At 31.7% G+C, this 15,454-nt stretch overlaps 1 protein-coding gene across 1 annotated transcript; it reads right to left on the minus strand.

Moving 5' to 3' along the window:
- Positions 1-4,328: 4,328 nt before the first annotated feature.
- LOC110672506 (cytochrome P450 71AP13) lies at positions 4,329-6,120 on the minus strand. The gene is made up of 2 exons (XM_021835300.2): positions 5,164-6,120; positions 4,329-5,061 (listed from the first exon to the last, which is right to left on the minus strand). The coding sequence occupies exons 1-2, from the start codon at positions 6,085-6,087 to the stop codon at positions 4,450-4,452; spliced, it is 1,536 nt and encodes a 511-aa protein (XP_021690992.2). The 5' UTR covers positions 6,088-6,120; the 3' UTR covers positions 4,329-4,449.
- Positions 6,121-15,454: the final 9,334 nt, after the last annotated feature.

Genomic DNA, 15,454 nt, shown 5'->3' on the forward strand with positions numbered 1-15,454 from the left:
GATCACTGTTCCAGAACCAGCCGAAATGTGCATAAGGAGACTGCATAGCTTATGCACATTCTCGCCTCCCTTATGCACATTCACGAAATTGTGCATAACCTATGCACCAAGTCATGCAGCTTCGCATAAGTGACCCAGAACCAGTGAAGCGCATAAGGGATTGCATAACTTATGCGATCCACTTATGCGATCCCATGAAGAGTTCATTAATGAGTGGCAGGAGATTCCCTCAAATAATTCCTCCTAGAACATACCATTTTAGGGCTCCATGTCGAAAAAATGCTATAAATAGTCCCATTTTCTCATTTTAGAAGGGAGGCAAGGAGAAAAGAAGAAGAGGAGAAGAGAGGCAGAATTTGAGGAGTCATTTTCACCTTCCACACCATTTTTAACCAAGATTTGCAGATTTCTTCCTTCCTTTACATTTTTCTACATTTCTAGTGTTTAATTTCTTACTTCTTAGCTTAGATTAAAGCTTTATTTCCATTTAAACTCATCATATCTTGTAAGCATTATGGATAGTGAGTAGTTTACTTTTGATTCTGGAGTAAGGGATGTAATATTTTAGTTATTTTTGTGGATTTGAACTGGGTTAGTCCCAATTTAATGAATTTATGAGGTTTAATCCATTTCTTGTGTGCTTATTCACATGCTTAATGAAGGGCCCCATTAAGTTATGTTCTTAATCCTTGGTTGAAGCACAGACAGGAGAAAACCAAGTGATAGTTAATCAAGAAATTGGACTTAATTAACTTAGATCTAGAAATAGACTAAGGGTTAAGAGGGTTTTAATAGATTGATTAAAGAACCTAATGGGTCTTGGTTAATTTTAACTCCACGAAAGTAGGATTAAGTTAATTAAGGCACTCTTTGTCTCACTCGAAAGAGTTTTCAAAGGATTTTAGAATTAATCTCCTTTAAACCCATAAATTTCATGGATTGGGCTAGCTAGGGAAAATCCCAAAATAGCTTGAATATGAAATCCCGAACTCCGGAATCGCCTTTTTACCATTGTTAATTTCTAATCGAATTTAATCATTTGCCATTTTAAATATTGCCATATTTGAACTTGCTTATTTCTATTTGATGCAATTTTAGTTTAATTAATACATTGTTGAATAGAATATTAAATTTGCACATTTAGATTTCATACTCCATTACCCATTAATTCATTATTTTAATTTCATAAATACTTCAATTTAGTCAACTTTTATATCGAAAATTCAATCATTAACACAACTCCTCGTGGGATCGATATTTTTCTATACTACTTGTACGACCCGTGCACTTGCGGTTGGGACGCATCAACCTTATAATTAAAAATTATATAATTTACGTATATCTAAAAGATATATTATATGATATATTATTTATTAATAACTCAATTTAAAACTTAAATGCTAATTCAAGTATAACTTTTTAAGAAAATAATTACATAAAATTATTTTAAGAACTGAGAATCGAACTGAAACCGAAGAACCGGAAACTGTATCGAATTGAAATTAAAATAATAAAAAATCGAATCAGAATCGTACCAAAATTTTGAAATTCCAGTTCGGATAGGTTTCTAGGCAAATCACGAACTGAACTGAAGCCGAACACTCCTAGCTCTAACAATTGAAGAACGTTCTTGCTAACTTCTCAGGCTCTTAAATTATACACTTTCATGTTATTTTTATTTTGAAATCTAAAATTTTATAAGAATTTAATTCAATTGGTTTATTTTTAATTAATTATTTATTTTATTAAAAAATAATTTAAAATAAATAAAAAATTAAATATAATTATAAAATAATTTAATTAATTTTTTTAAATAAATAATTTATTTCAGTTGAAATCTGAATATCATGAAAAGGAAATTAATAGACTTTTTTTTGTGGTCTACGACCATCCATAACCCCAATTTCTATGTAGTACACATCCACACGAATAGACCAGATAATTTTTCAATAATGTCATGCTAGATTGAGTTCTTATTTCTAAAATAGACAAATATAATTTTTAAAAAATAAAAAATAATAATTTTACATAAAAAATTTTCAAACCAAATATATTCAGTTTGATTTTTAAATCAGTGTTGAAATCACAATTTTTGGTACCACGTCTTTACTAATACTGAGATGTCAGATTTCTTTTCCCACTCATTACGTAATATTAGGGTTTTTTTTTTATTATTATTTTTATAAATAATGAATGGAAAACTAAGTTAGAAGTCTTCCACAACATCAAGGTTAATTCTAAGGGCTTTTGAAATTTTAAATTTTATTCATAATTTTAATAAATTTTTTAATAAAAAATTGTTTGCCCTTTCTAAAATTTTAACTATATATTAATTTTAGTGTAAAAACATATTATTTATCCTTTCAATATTTTTATTTTTATGTAGAATTATTTTTTCAATAATAATTTTGCATGGTATTTTAATTATGAATATATACTTGTGAATATGACTTTTTATATGTCATTATTGTTTTCATTAATTATTTTTCATTTTACTTATCATTCTCCTATTTATCTTTATATTATAACTTAATTTTATATTGCAACCTTACTTCATAACTTAGTTTTATATTATTTATATAAATGTTATGTTAAGAATTAGAAATTGAAAATTCACATTAATAAGTGAGCAGTGATAATAATATGACCATAAATTTAAGTAAGATCAATAAATTTTATTTAATATATACAGAGAAGTTATTAACAATGAATTATAAAACATAGCTAAAATAGATAGAAATAAGATGCATTAAAATTAAATATAGATATATATTAATTTTATTTAAATTTTTTATTAAATATTAAAAAATAAAAAAACACACATTAATTAGTTATATTAATAAGATTAATGAATTTAATTTAATATACAAATATTAATTATTATTGATGATAAAAATTTACATTTTTTACTATTATAATTCATAAATATAGATATATATTAATTTCATTTAAATTTTTAAATTAAGTATTAAGAAATTAAAAAGTTATACATTAATTAATGGTAATAATAAGGCTAATAAATTTATATATATATATATATATATATATATATATATATATATATATATATATATATATATAACTTATTCCCCTAACAAGTTATATATTAATTAGTAGTAATAGTAATATTAATAAATATTATTAAATATATGCATATTAATTATTATTAATAATAAAAATATTAAACTAAAAAATTATGTTAAATAATAATAATAATAAAATTGAGGTAAAGTTGATGAATGAGAAAAATGTAATAGGGTCCCATTTGTCACTGAATTTATTTTGGTAAATCTATTTTAAAAAAAACATTATTATATTTTTATCAATAGATTTAAGTAGAAAGTAGAAAGGTATGGAGTTTGAACTTTGAAGTTGATTCGGTGCTGGTGCTGGTGCTGCTATTTTGACTATTTCTAAAGCAGTCGAATTTTAATGGGCCCTAGTTCTTTCCTGGTCCGACATATCCAAAGGCAAGGCCTCCCAATCTTCCATCCACTTGGGCCCAAATCAAGTGGTCAGGAAAAATTACAAGTTCTATCGATTATGAAGACAATTATCCATTAAACTACTAGTCCAACGATATAGTTGATTCTACCCACTCAAAACCAACTCATCTATAGTGGTAATCAAAATGTTAGCGCTTAGTCAGATGATTAGAGCAAAGAAAAAAAGTTATGGTTAGAGCCAAACTGAACATTATGTGGTTCGGTTAAACCATACCGAATAATTCAGGTCGAGTAAAAGAATGCTGGGACTAGTAGAGCGGAACAGACAGGAATGAGAAATCCGTGTGGATGCTCGCCCAATAGACTGGGCATCAACCTTACTGAGCATCAACAGTCAACAATAAGAGTGAATTTGTAGGCAAAAAACTCAAGATACAACGGCTTTTTAGCTATTAGTTTATAAATATGAAAATAAGATATTAATCAGTACGTTTACTCTATTAAAATTACCACCAAGCTTTCTATTAGTGGATTTCTTATTCTCAATCAAACCTCTAACTACCGATTTGCCACTTGGACTGGTGATCGGAGCAGTGAATTGATTTTTGAAACTTAAGCAAAAGATAATTTTGATGTCACAGTTCTTGCTCAGGATAAATTAATGCTATCTCAGTCTCCCCGCATTCAAACTGTACATTCCTCAGGGGTTTGTGCCTTGCTAAATTTCCAGTGTAGAAGAATTCTGTTGCTATTTGCAAGGACCAGTTATCTGTATAATTAATGGGAGATGAGATGAAGGAAAGGAACAAAGATAGATATCAGGAGGATTTCTTCACCCTTGTGATGGTTAAATTTGGACACATTTCATTGTAATGTGAATCATTTGCACCGATCAAGATAAGCCAATTCTTTATTTATGCATTCGAAAACTTGCATAGCTTATCTTCAGTTCTTATAATACTTTACAAGAAGAAGAATCGCTATAGTCTTCTTTATTGCTGCCTTACTGGAAGCGTGTTTTGGCAATGACGTGCAGAGGAACTATCCTGTGCATTGAGATGCCAAAAGCTTCAGTATTATCTATATCACCAGCTTTTATTCCAGGAGGGAGCTCCCAATCAAAGCTGTGGAGAAGTTGGGCTAAAGCAAGCTCAACGGTTGCTGTTGCAAATGTGATAGCTGGGCAGCTTCTTCTACCAGCTCCAAAAGGTATCAATTCAAAACCCTGCCCTTTGAAATCTATGCTGCTGCCCATAAATCTTTCTGGTTGAAATGTTTCTGGATTTTCCCATTGTTCTGGATCCCTTCCCATTGCCCAGACATTGACATAAATTCGTGTTTTGGCTGGGATATCGTACCCATCAATCACAACATCTTCCAAGGATTCTCTTGGGACTAAAACTGGGACAGGAGGATGTAATCGGAAGATCTCTTTGATCACAGCTTTCATATAGTGAAACTGAAGCAGATCACTCTCTTGCACAACTTTTCTCTCCCCAACAATGCTTCTTATTTCAGCTTGTGCTTTTTCCATGACTCTGGGATTCATGATCAGCTCTGTCATTGTCCAATCAAGCGTTATGAAAGTTGTATCAGTTCCAGCAGCAAACATGTCCTGCAACAGCATAACAATTACTAATTGTAATTAATTTATTTTAAATGACTCATTTAACAGCAAATTGGGTGTAAATCAAGAAATCTGAATCAGTTTACTGACCAAGATCACAGCTTTAACGTTATCCATGGTAAGAGGCGTATCACTATCAGAAGATCCATTCTTCTGTATATCAAGTAAGACATCTACAAGGTCCTTCTGCTCCTCTAGTTTTCCCTCGGAATTATTACGGTGTTCATTAATGACCCCATCGAAGAACTGATCGAAACGTCTATAGGTGTTGATGAGTTTAGACTTCATTCCTGTTAAGCTGTGCACAAATTCCATGGAAGGAAAATAGTCTCCAAGACTGAATCCTCCAAGCAGCGCTTGGTAATCGTCGAGCATCTTCTGGAAGCCATGCCGATCATACTCCCCTCCTCGTGAGAAGTCCCTTCCAAGAGCCACCCTACAAAGGACATCATTTGCATATAGTCCAATCATCTTGCTTAGATTGGTGGTGTCAGGATAAGACTCTCCGATCCGAGCAACCAAACGGGCAACTTCTTCTTTTCTGATATAGCCAAATGATTGGACTCGCTTGGCACTGAGTAGCTCCAGTATGCAAATTTTCCTAATATTCCTCCAGTAGGCACCGTAAGGGGCGAACGCAATATCAGTGCAATCGTAGAATAGGTATTTGGCTGAATATAGTTGAGGTCGGCTACAGAGTGCAAGATCATGGGCTTTGAGCACTTGCTTAGCCAAATTAGAGGAAGAAATGACAACAGTTGGGATCTGACCAAGCTGTAAGAATATGATTGGACCATACTTGTGAGCCAACCGGTGGAGAGATATGTGAGGCATGTTACCCAGCTGGTGAAGGTTGCCAATGAAGGGCAACTTTCCAGGCCCTGGTGGGAGATTGAGGTATTTTTTCCTTTGTTTTTCCTTCGGTAGAAACCTGAGGACCATTGCTACAAAGATGGTCGCTAAAACCAAGGAAGGCTTGAAGCCTAAGTCCTTCAGCCATTGATCGAGAGCCATTAGAGTTGGCTTGAACAAATATCAGAGATTCTAAGCGGGTAATTAGATTTTATATTGGCCAAATAAAATCTTGTCGTTCAGTCGAAGCGAAATGAACAATATTTTCTAATTAAGTCAAAGAAGTCATTAATTAATAAAAATATTAATTTTCTTAAATTTTAAATATTAAAAATTATTTATTATTTAGATTATTTAATATTAAAATTATTTGCTTTTAACAGAAAAAGTAATATATTATTTTTTTTAAAATAATATTTTATTTAAATAGTGTTGATTAAAAAATACCAAAGAGTTTAATTGATTGTCAGGCAACCACATGCTCTGAGGTCTCTAGAGCTTCAAATACAGCTGCTCTCTATTGTTGAGCTAACTTCACTGCCAAACCTCGATAATCGCTATCAAAATGACGTATGGAATTTGAGTTTTTATTAATTTGGACCACTGTGTGCAATTTCCAACCTTTCTTTATCATTTTTTTTCAAGAAGAATCCAATGTCCAATCTTATTTTGGCAGCATGCTACCATTTGTGATCGATATTTTGAGTCTATTTCTATGTATTTTTCTATCACTGTGGCATTCAACTTGTCATCTGTTGTTTTCTACTAATATTTTTCGTTACGGTGCGGACTCACGGACTCATGGTGGTGATATCTCCAAACTTTTCTCTATACAAACAAACAATATTTTTTTTAATAACTAAAGCAAATGAGTTCATAAGGTTTGGAAATCATATATAGGTAATAGAAAATTATTATCTTTTAGAAAATTTAAGTATAAATCAATGACCAGATCTGGAAAAATTTTTCAGATCAATATATAAAATTAAATAATAAAATATTATTAAAGTTATGATATTACTATCTTATAATTAAATTTAATAAAATCTAATAATTTAAAAACTATAACAAAAAAATTACATTTATTTATGACATTAAAAACATATTTTTCTTTATATAAATAATTATTTTTTAAGAAAACAAATAATTACAATTATACCAAGATTTTATCTCTTAACCGCTTATCACTAGCCTTAATGGGAAAGATTACAGGCGCCAAAGAAAAGACTATAGTTATTTGATTTTTGCATTTTAAAAAATTTCTGTGATACATCAGATGAAGTCTTGAGAAAGTTGAATAGCATACATAGTTACAGTAGAATTTTAAATGTTAAAAAAAAAAAATTATATATAATATGCACTACATCCGATACTTATAGTGTGACATTAATAATTTTAAGCTTATATATGAATTGAATTTGTGTATATACTAAGCTGCAAAACGATATATAAAATCTAAAATAGAAATGTAATAATGAGAGATGAGAAGAATTTTATAATTAAATTTTAATTTTAATCCACTAAGTTTTGGGGCAAGCATTCCTGTTTTAATTTAATAATTATACAATTTAAATATATATATATATATATATATATATATATATATATATATATATATATATATATATTTATGTATCATCGTAAAACATTATATGTATTATATTAAATTCAGTGGGGATGCATCATCATAAATGAGTGTTGAACATTTTTTTTTAATTACTCCTATATGCAAATGTATTTTTGTAAATTATCCTCTCAAATGAAAGCGTTGAATTTTTTTTATTAATAATATATTTTTATAATGAGAAATTGATCTTATTTTTATTAAAAAATTAATATCTATATTTATTTAAATTAACTCCTAATAAATTTAATTATTATATTTTTTTCTAATAAAATTTAAATTTAATTATTTCTCATTTCACTAGACAATCTAATTTAATTAATGGAGACGAAGAGAATAATTTTCTTTTAGCAATAAATAATGGAGAATTATTTTAAAAGACAAAGCCTTAATTTTTCATCACAATCATTGATATACAATTTCAAGAGCTTACAGATAACCGTTTTAATGGAGTTAACATGGAATTACTTGTTTGCATGGCTTGCTTGAATTCAAATAGTTCCTTCCCTTCTTTTGACATAAAAATATTGCTTAGATTAGTTCAATTTTATCCTACTAAGTTTTGAAATGGTGAGCTTCTAACACTTAAAAATCAAATTGGAAATTTTATTTTTGATATTGCGACAAGATGATAGGTTTCATCAATGGAAAGGACTTCATGAAGTTTTCAAAAAATTAGTTGAAATAAAAAAGCATATTGTGTATCTAAAGTTTTATTAACTTTTAAAGTTTACACTTATTTTACTGGAATGAGCTTTTTCAGTAATAAACTTTATTAAGACAAAATTATATAATTACATGTATGATCAATTAATAAATAATTGTTTAATTACTTATATAGAGATGTATTTGATGGCATTAATAGGGATGTAACTCTTGATAGTTTTTAAGTATTAAATCTCATCGAGCACAATTGTGAAATTTTTTTTAAATATTTTATTATATGTTGACTCAAGAAAAAAAATTTTAATTTGTAACTGGTTAAATTTTAAATATTATTAATTAATAATAAAACTCAGCCTAAGTAGTTTGCACTTAGCCAGTCCCAAGTTCGGATAAAGGAGGAGGGTTGCGGTAGGTGACAACCAGCGTAAAAATTTCGTCACACCTGATGATATGGATTCAAATGATATAAACGTTGGGGCGTCTTCTACTTACGACGCGCTACATCGGAGCCCGAGTGTAGTGAAAAATATGCAAGGGTGTAGGGTGTTCACTGAAAGTGACGCGCTATGTCGGCACCCTGGTGTGGTGTTAAATGAGCAAGGGTTCTCACATCATGGACGAGTGTGGGTAAAGAAGTTAGTTCATAGGACAGATATTAGAACAGATAATAGAATAAAACACAAGATAGGTATAGAGAACAATAGAAAATACCATAGAAGGAGATCAATTATGAAAGAAGAGGATAAGAGGAGAATCCGGGTTGGTACTTGGAATATTGGATCACTTACAGGAAAATTAATGGAGCTTGTGGATACCTTGGAAAGGAGAAGAGTGAATATTGCTTGCATTCAAGAGACTAAATGGGTAGGAGAGAAAAGCAAAAAAGTGGGTAATTCAGGGTATAAACTGTGGTTTACTGGAAATGAGAGAAACAAGAATGGAGTGGGCATAATCATAGATAGGACATTGAAAGAAACTGTAATAGCTGTGAAAAGAGTAGGAGATAAAATTATACTGGTAAAGCTAGTATTAGAAGGAGAAACAATAAATATAGTTAGTGTTTATGCCCCACAACTAGGACTAGATAGTGAGAGTAAACAAAGGTTTTGGGAAGATATGGATGATCTAATACAAAGCATACCGATGAAGAGAATGTTTTCATCGGTGGAGATTTGAATGGGCATATAGAAAGTGATAGGTAAGGTTATAAGAATGTTCATGGAGGTTTTGGTTTTGGTAGCCGAAATGAGGAGGGAAAAAATATTCTGGATTTTGCTATGGCATGCGACCTAATAATAGCAAATACCTACTTTATAAAAAGAGAGTCACGTTTAGTGACTTTCAAAAATGGGCAACATAGAAGTCAAATTGACTTCCTCTTAATTAGAAAGACAAATAGAGCTCTATACAAGGATTGCAAGGTCATTCTGGGAGAGGCTTTAACAAGTCAACGTCGGTTAGTGGTCTTGGATATCAAGTTTAGGAACAATTCAAGTAAGGTTAGAAGAAATAGTATAGCTCAAATAAAGTGGTGGGAGTTTAAAGGAGTAAAGCAAGTGAAGTTCAAAAATGAACTTCTTGAGTCTGAAACATGGAAGTTAGATATAGAGGCCAATGATTTGTGGATATAGATGGCATCAAAGATTAGAGAAGTAGCTAGAAAAGTAGTTAGAGAATCTAGAGGACATGGACCACACTCAAAAGAGAGATGGTGGTGGAATGAGGAAGTATAAAAGGCAGAGAAGAGAAAGAGTGAATGGTATGAGAAATTACCTAAGTGTGATAATAATGAGGCATATGAACAGTACAAGATAGCAAAAAAAGAGGCAAAAAAGACAATTAGTCAAGCAAGAGCGTAGGCCTTTGAAAAGTTATATGAGAAACTTGGAACTAAAGAAGGGGAGAAAGATATTTATAGATTAGCAAGGAGGAGAGAAAAGAAATATCAAGATCTCAATCAAGTTAGGTGTATTAAGGATAAAGAAGGAAAATTATTGATGAAAAATGAGAACATTAAAGAAAGATAGAGAAATTATTTTTATGATCTCTTTAATAATAGTCAAAATGGTAATAACGTGAATATAAATTACAGAGTAATAGAAAAGAATGTGAATTATGCTAGAAGGGTTAGATTTTTAGAAGTAAAGAAAGCACTTAAGAGAATGAAAGTGGGTAAAGCCTATGGACCCGATGGAATACCAATTGAAGTGTGGAAGTGTTTGGGAGATATGGGAGTGGCATGGTTAACTAAATTGTTTAATAAAATTCTAAACTTAAAGAAAATGTCTGATGAATGGAGGAGTATTATTTTAGTACCTATTTTTAAAAATAAGGGAGACATACAGAGTTGCTCAAATTATAGGGGAATTAAACTCATGAGCCATACTATGAAGTTGTGGGAGAGAGTTGAAACATCGACTACGTCATGATACTTTTATCTCTCCCAATCAATTTGACTTCATGCCGGTCGTTCAACTATGGAAACGATCTTTCTCATTAGAAGCTTGATGGAAAAACATAAAGATAGGAAGAAAGATCTATACATGATTTTTATCGATTTGAAAAAGGTTTATGATAATGTTCCAAGATATGTCTTATGGAGAGTGTTAGAATAAAAAAGGATATCTATTAGGTACATACAAGTGTTGAAAGATATGTATGAAGGAGCAACTACTATTGTGTGCACAGTGGGAGGGGACACAAGAGATTTTTTTATCTCAGTTGGATTACATCAATGTTCAGCTGTAAGCCCTTACCTTTTTACATTAGTTTTAGATGAATTGATGAAACATATACGAGACAGTATCCCTTGGTACATGATGTTTGAGGATAATATAGTTCTGATAGATGAGACACGAAATGGAGTCAATAAAAAGATAGAGCTTTGGATAAGTACTATAGAATCAAAGGGATTTAAGTTAAGTAGAACGAAGACAGAATACATGCATTGCAAGTTCAGTGAAGGCCTAACTGGTGATAAAGGAGTTAATTTGGATGGAGTCGTATTGTTCCAAAGTAATCACTTTAAATATCTTGACTCGGTCCTTCAAGTAGATGGGGGATGTGAGGAGGATGTTAGTTATAGGATTAAAGCCGGATGGTTGAAGTGGAGACGTGCCACGGGAGTTTTATGTGATCATAAGATTCCTAATAAATTGAAAGAAAAATTTTACCGTACAACCATACGAACGGCCATATTATATGGTAGTGAGTGTTGGGCATTGAAGGAGTCATATGTGTCTAAGCTAAAAGTTGCGGAGATGAGAATGTTAAGGTGGATGAGTGGCCATACTAGACTAGATAAAGTCCGTAATGAGAGTATTATAGAAAATATAGGAGTGGTGCCAATTGAGGATAAGTTGAGAGAAGAAAGATTGAAATAGTTTGGTCATGTGAAGCATTGACATATGGAGGTTCCAGTTAGACATGTAGAACATATTAGGTTAGATGAAAGAAAGAAAAGAAGGGGTAGGCCTAAATTAACTTAGAAGAGAGTGGTATAATATGACCTAGAAGCATTACACATTTTCGAGGATTTAACCCAAAATCGTTTAGAGTGGAGAAAGAGAATCTATATAGCCGACCTTAAATTTTTTGGATAAAAGTTTAATTGAGTTGAGTTGAGTATTAATTAATAATAAAAAAATTAAATAATAAATGATATATGTATATAAATTAAATGTTATTTGATTATTTGTATAACTAAAAAATATATAGTAAAATTAGGGTAAAATGAAAAGGGATTAGGATAAGATGGGAAGGCTAATCATTAATGGAGTAGAAATTTCTTTCGTATCAATTTTGGGATGAAAATGAATTTAACGTTGGGATGAGTGGGGTTCCGTCATCTCTAACCTTGATACGGTTTTTCTCACTCTTTTCCTTTTTAAGGATGTGTTTGGGTATAAGATTAAAAAAAATTCATGATTAAACATTACATTTATAACTTTTAATATTAAAAAAATAATTATTAATTTAATTTTTTAAAAATAATATTTAACTATTTAAGAGAATATAAATATTAATTAATTTAAATTTTTTTAAATGTCTAAATAATATTAATAAAAAATTAAAAATTATAAAAATAATAATTATTGTTTTTAATAACAAATGCGGCCTCAGTCCCAGCATCAGTCTATTCTTGTTTCATTTTTCTTGGTATGACGAATTTGTCACCGATGTTAGCCAGTTTGTCTTGTAGTTCTGCTTTTTCTTGCAACTGATCATTATAAATTTAAATGAAAGGAAAACTAAGTTAGAAGTCTTCCATCACGTCAAAGGTTAGCCTTAGTTTCCGATTTGGAGAAGAAAAAATTACACAAAATGACACAAATCTTATTCCAAGGACGGTTGGACTTTTAGCCACAAATAAAAATGGTGGGCCACTCCGCACTTGATAGTATTGGAAAATTATGTAGCTGTAATTGTAGAGAATGAAAAAAAAGTGTCTATTGAAATCAAGAACACGAGTTTTATACAAGAGTTGTAAGCAGGAGAAATTAAAAATGGTTATAATAAACTATAACAAATTTGTACAGCTCAACATCTAACTAATTTGCTAATTTAATTTACATAGAATGAAAATAAAGCTTCAAAACGCATCACTTCATTAAGTGCTATTCTCCAAGTATTGCGGCATCGTTTTGTATCTCCTTGACTAGAATAGCTTATCTATGGAACCCCCCCCCCCCCCCCCCCCCCTCCCCTCCAAGATGGAGACGCCCTAATATTGAGAAGTCCCATCTTGGAGAGAAGAGAGTGAAACACTTGGTCCCTAATGGTTTGGTGAAGAGATCCACTAATTGAAGGCGTGAAGGGACATGCAAAGTGGAAATAAATCCTTTTGTGAGTTGATCACGTACAACGTGACAATCGATTTCTAAATGCTTCATTCGTTCGTGAAAAACAGGATTGACAGCAATATGTTGAGCTGCACGATTGTCACAGTGTAAAGGAATGGGCAAAGAAAGAGGAATATCAAATTCTTGCAAGAGATAAGTAATCCATTTGAGTTCACAAATTGTTGTGGCCATACTTCTATATTCAGCTTTTGCCGAAGAACGACTAACAGTATTTTGTTTTTTTGTCTTCCAGGAAATCAACAATGAACCCAGAAAGATGCAGAAATCAGTCAAAGATTTTTGAGTCATTGGGCAGGTAGCCCAGTCAGCATCGCAAAAAGCTCGAAGCTTGAAGTCAGGCTGGGCAGGAAAGAACGAACCACAAGCAGGACACCCTTTCAAATAACGAAGAACATGGAGCGCAACATCCCAGTGAGGTTTGCGAGGTGTATGCATAAACTAACTAAGCTGCTGTGTAGAATAAGTGATATCCGGTCTTGTTACTCCAAGGTAAAGTAATCGTCCAACTAATCTACGATATCTGTCAGGATCTGGTAGCACCTCCCCTGTTCATTATTCAATTTGAGACCCTGTGGTAAAGGAAATTCAGTAGACTTAGCTTCAAGCAATCCTGCATCTTTTAATATGTCTAACACATATTTCCTCTGATTAAGGAATAAATCAGATGAGGAATGAGCCATTTCCAGTCCCAAGAAATAACGAACATGACCGAGATCTTTGATTGTAAACAGTCTATGTAAGTACTGTTTGACTTGAATTATATCTTCTTCAACTTGTCCAGTGATGAGTGTAACGCCCTTAAAGTAGGTAGTTTCATACAGTTTACTATTCCAGTGACAAGAGTTGGTCCAGATAGTCAAGGGGCTTAGAACCAAATTTAAGTCACCTAGAAAAGCCATGAACAAAAATTAATAGCAATTATATGAAGGTGAAATGGAAATGAAGAAAATAAAGCATGATGGGTTAAATGAGCCAAGGCCACAGCGATGGGTGATCGAATCGGGAAGTGACTGCGAGGTTAGTCCCTGCCCTATTTTCGAGTGGGACTTTATGGCACTCCAGGCCTAAGAATTATTGCGAAGCTAAGGGTATTATGAAACCACAGAAAAGAATCAAGAACCAGTTTAAAAAATTGAACTAGAGTTTCAGAAGCAATCAGTGCTATTGGAAAAATGGATCAGATCGGTAAAGGGCAAAATGCTCAATTCACCCTTAGAGGTGACTTTTGGCCTAAATGTCCAATAAAATGTAGGAAATTTAAATTTTGAAAAATTGATTAAAAGTGGAGAGGTTAATAGAAGAAAAGGAAAAAGAAAAGAAAAGGGATTTTAAATTTAAGGGATTATGACATCACCATGACATATGGATGACCTAATTAAAATTATTAAGTAAATTATTTATTTGGTGGGATAATTACTAAATTAAAAGACAAATTAAAAGAAAATAAAATTCATTTTTCCCTTTCTTCTTCTTCTAGCTGATTCCACTCTCTCACCTCTCTCTCTCATTTTCTTCTTCCACTATGAAGCTTTTTTTAAGCTTTTACAACCCTAAAAATTCCCATCAATTTCACAACTCCCTTAAGAAAAACTTAATCCTGAGCCTTGATTTGAAGATTGGAAGTGGAAAAGAAAGGGAACTTGAAGGATTGGAGAAGAGGGAAAAGCTACCCATAAGGTTGGTAAAGACCTTTTCAATTCTCTCTTTAAAATTCATCTTGGAACATATAATTGAGTGAGAATTGTTTGGAAAATATGAAAAATCATGCATGTTAGGTAACTTAGGAAATTCAGCCAGCTTATGGGGGGTGATGAATTTGATGAGTTTAATTAAATTAAATATGATTTGTGATTTGTTAAGAGGTATTGAGCATGGTTAGTGAAGTAAATTTGTGTGAATTGTGCTAATTTGGAGACTTAAGGTTCTTGATAATTGGGAATTTGGGGAAAAATTTGGGGATTTAGTGAATTAATGTAAATTGACCTAATTGAGGTTGAAATTAGTCAATTGGTGTGATTTAGAGTGTGATTGAATGCATGGAATAGAATTGAAGTTGTGTAGGTGAAATGGCCAATTTTGGCAGCTTGACCTTCGTCAACTCAAATGGCCGTAATTGAAATTCTGTTGCTCCAATTGGTGTGAGGCCAATTGCAGATGAAAATTAAGACCCAAAGCTACAATTTTCATATAGAAACCCAACCCTAAAACTGACCTTAAGTTGTTGAAAACCTTGGTTGAATCCAGATTAGACACACCGCCACTATACAGAATTGATCATATGAACAGTACTTGTTCAAATGGTCATAACTTGGTGTAGAAAGGTCCAAATGACCTGATTTTATACCAATGGAAAGCTTAGACATAGTACTACAAATTT

Source organism: Hevea brasiliensis, chromosome 17, assembly GCF_030052815.1.
Source record: "Hevea brasiliensis isolate MT/VB/25A 57/8 chromosome 17, ASM3005281v1, whole genome shotgun sequence".
NCBI classification, from domain to species: domain Eukaryota; kingdom Viridiplantae; phylum Streptophyta; class Magnoliopsida; order Malpighiales; family Euphorbiaceae; genus Hevea; species Hevea brasiliensis.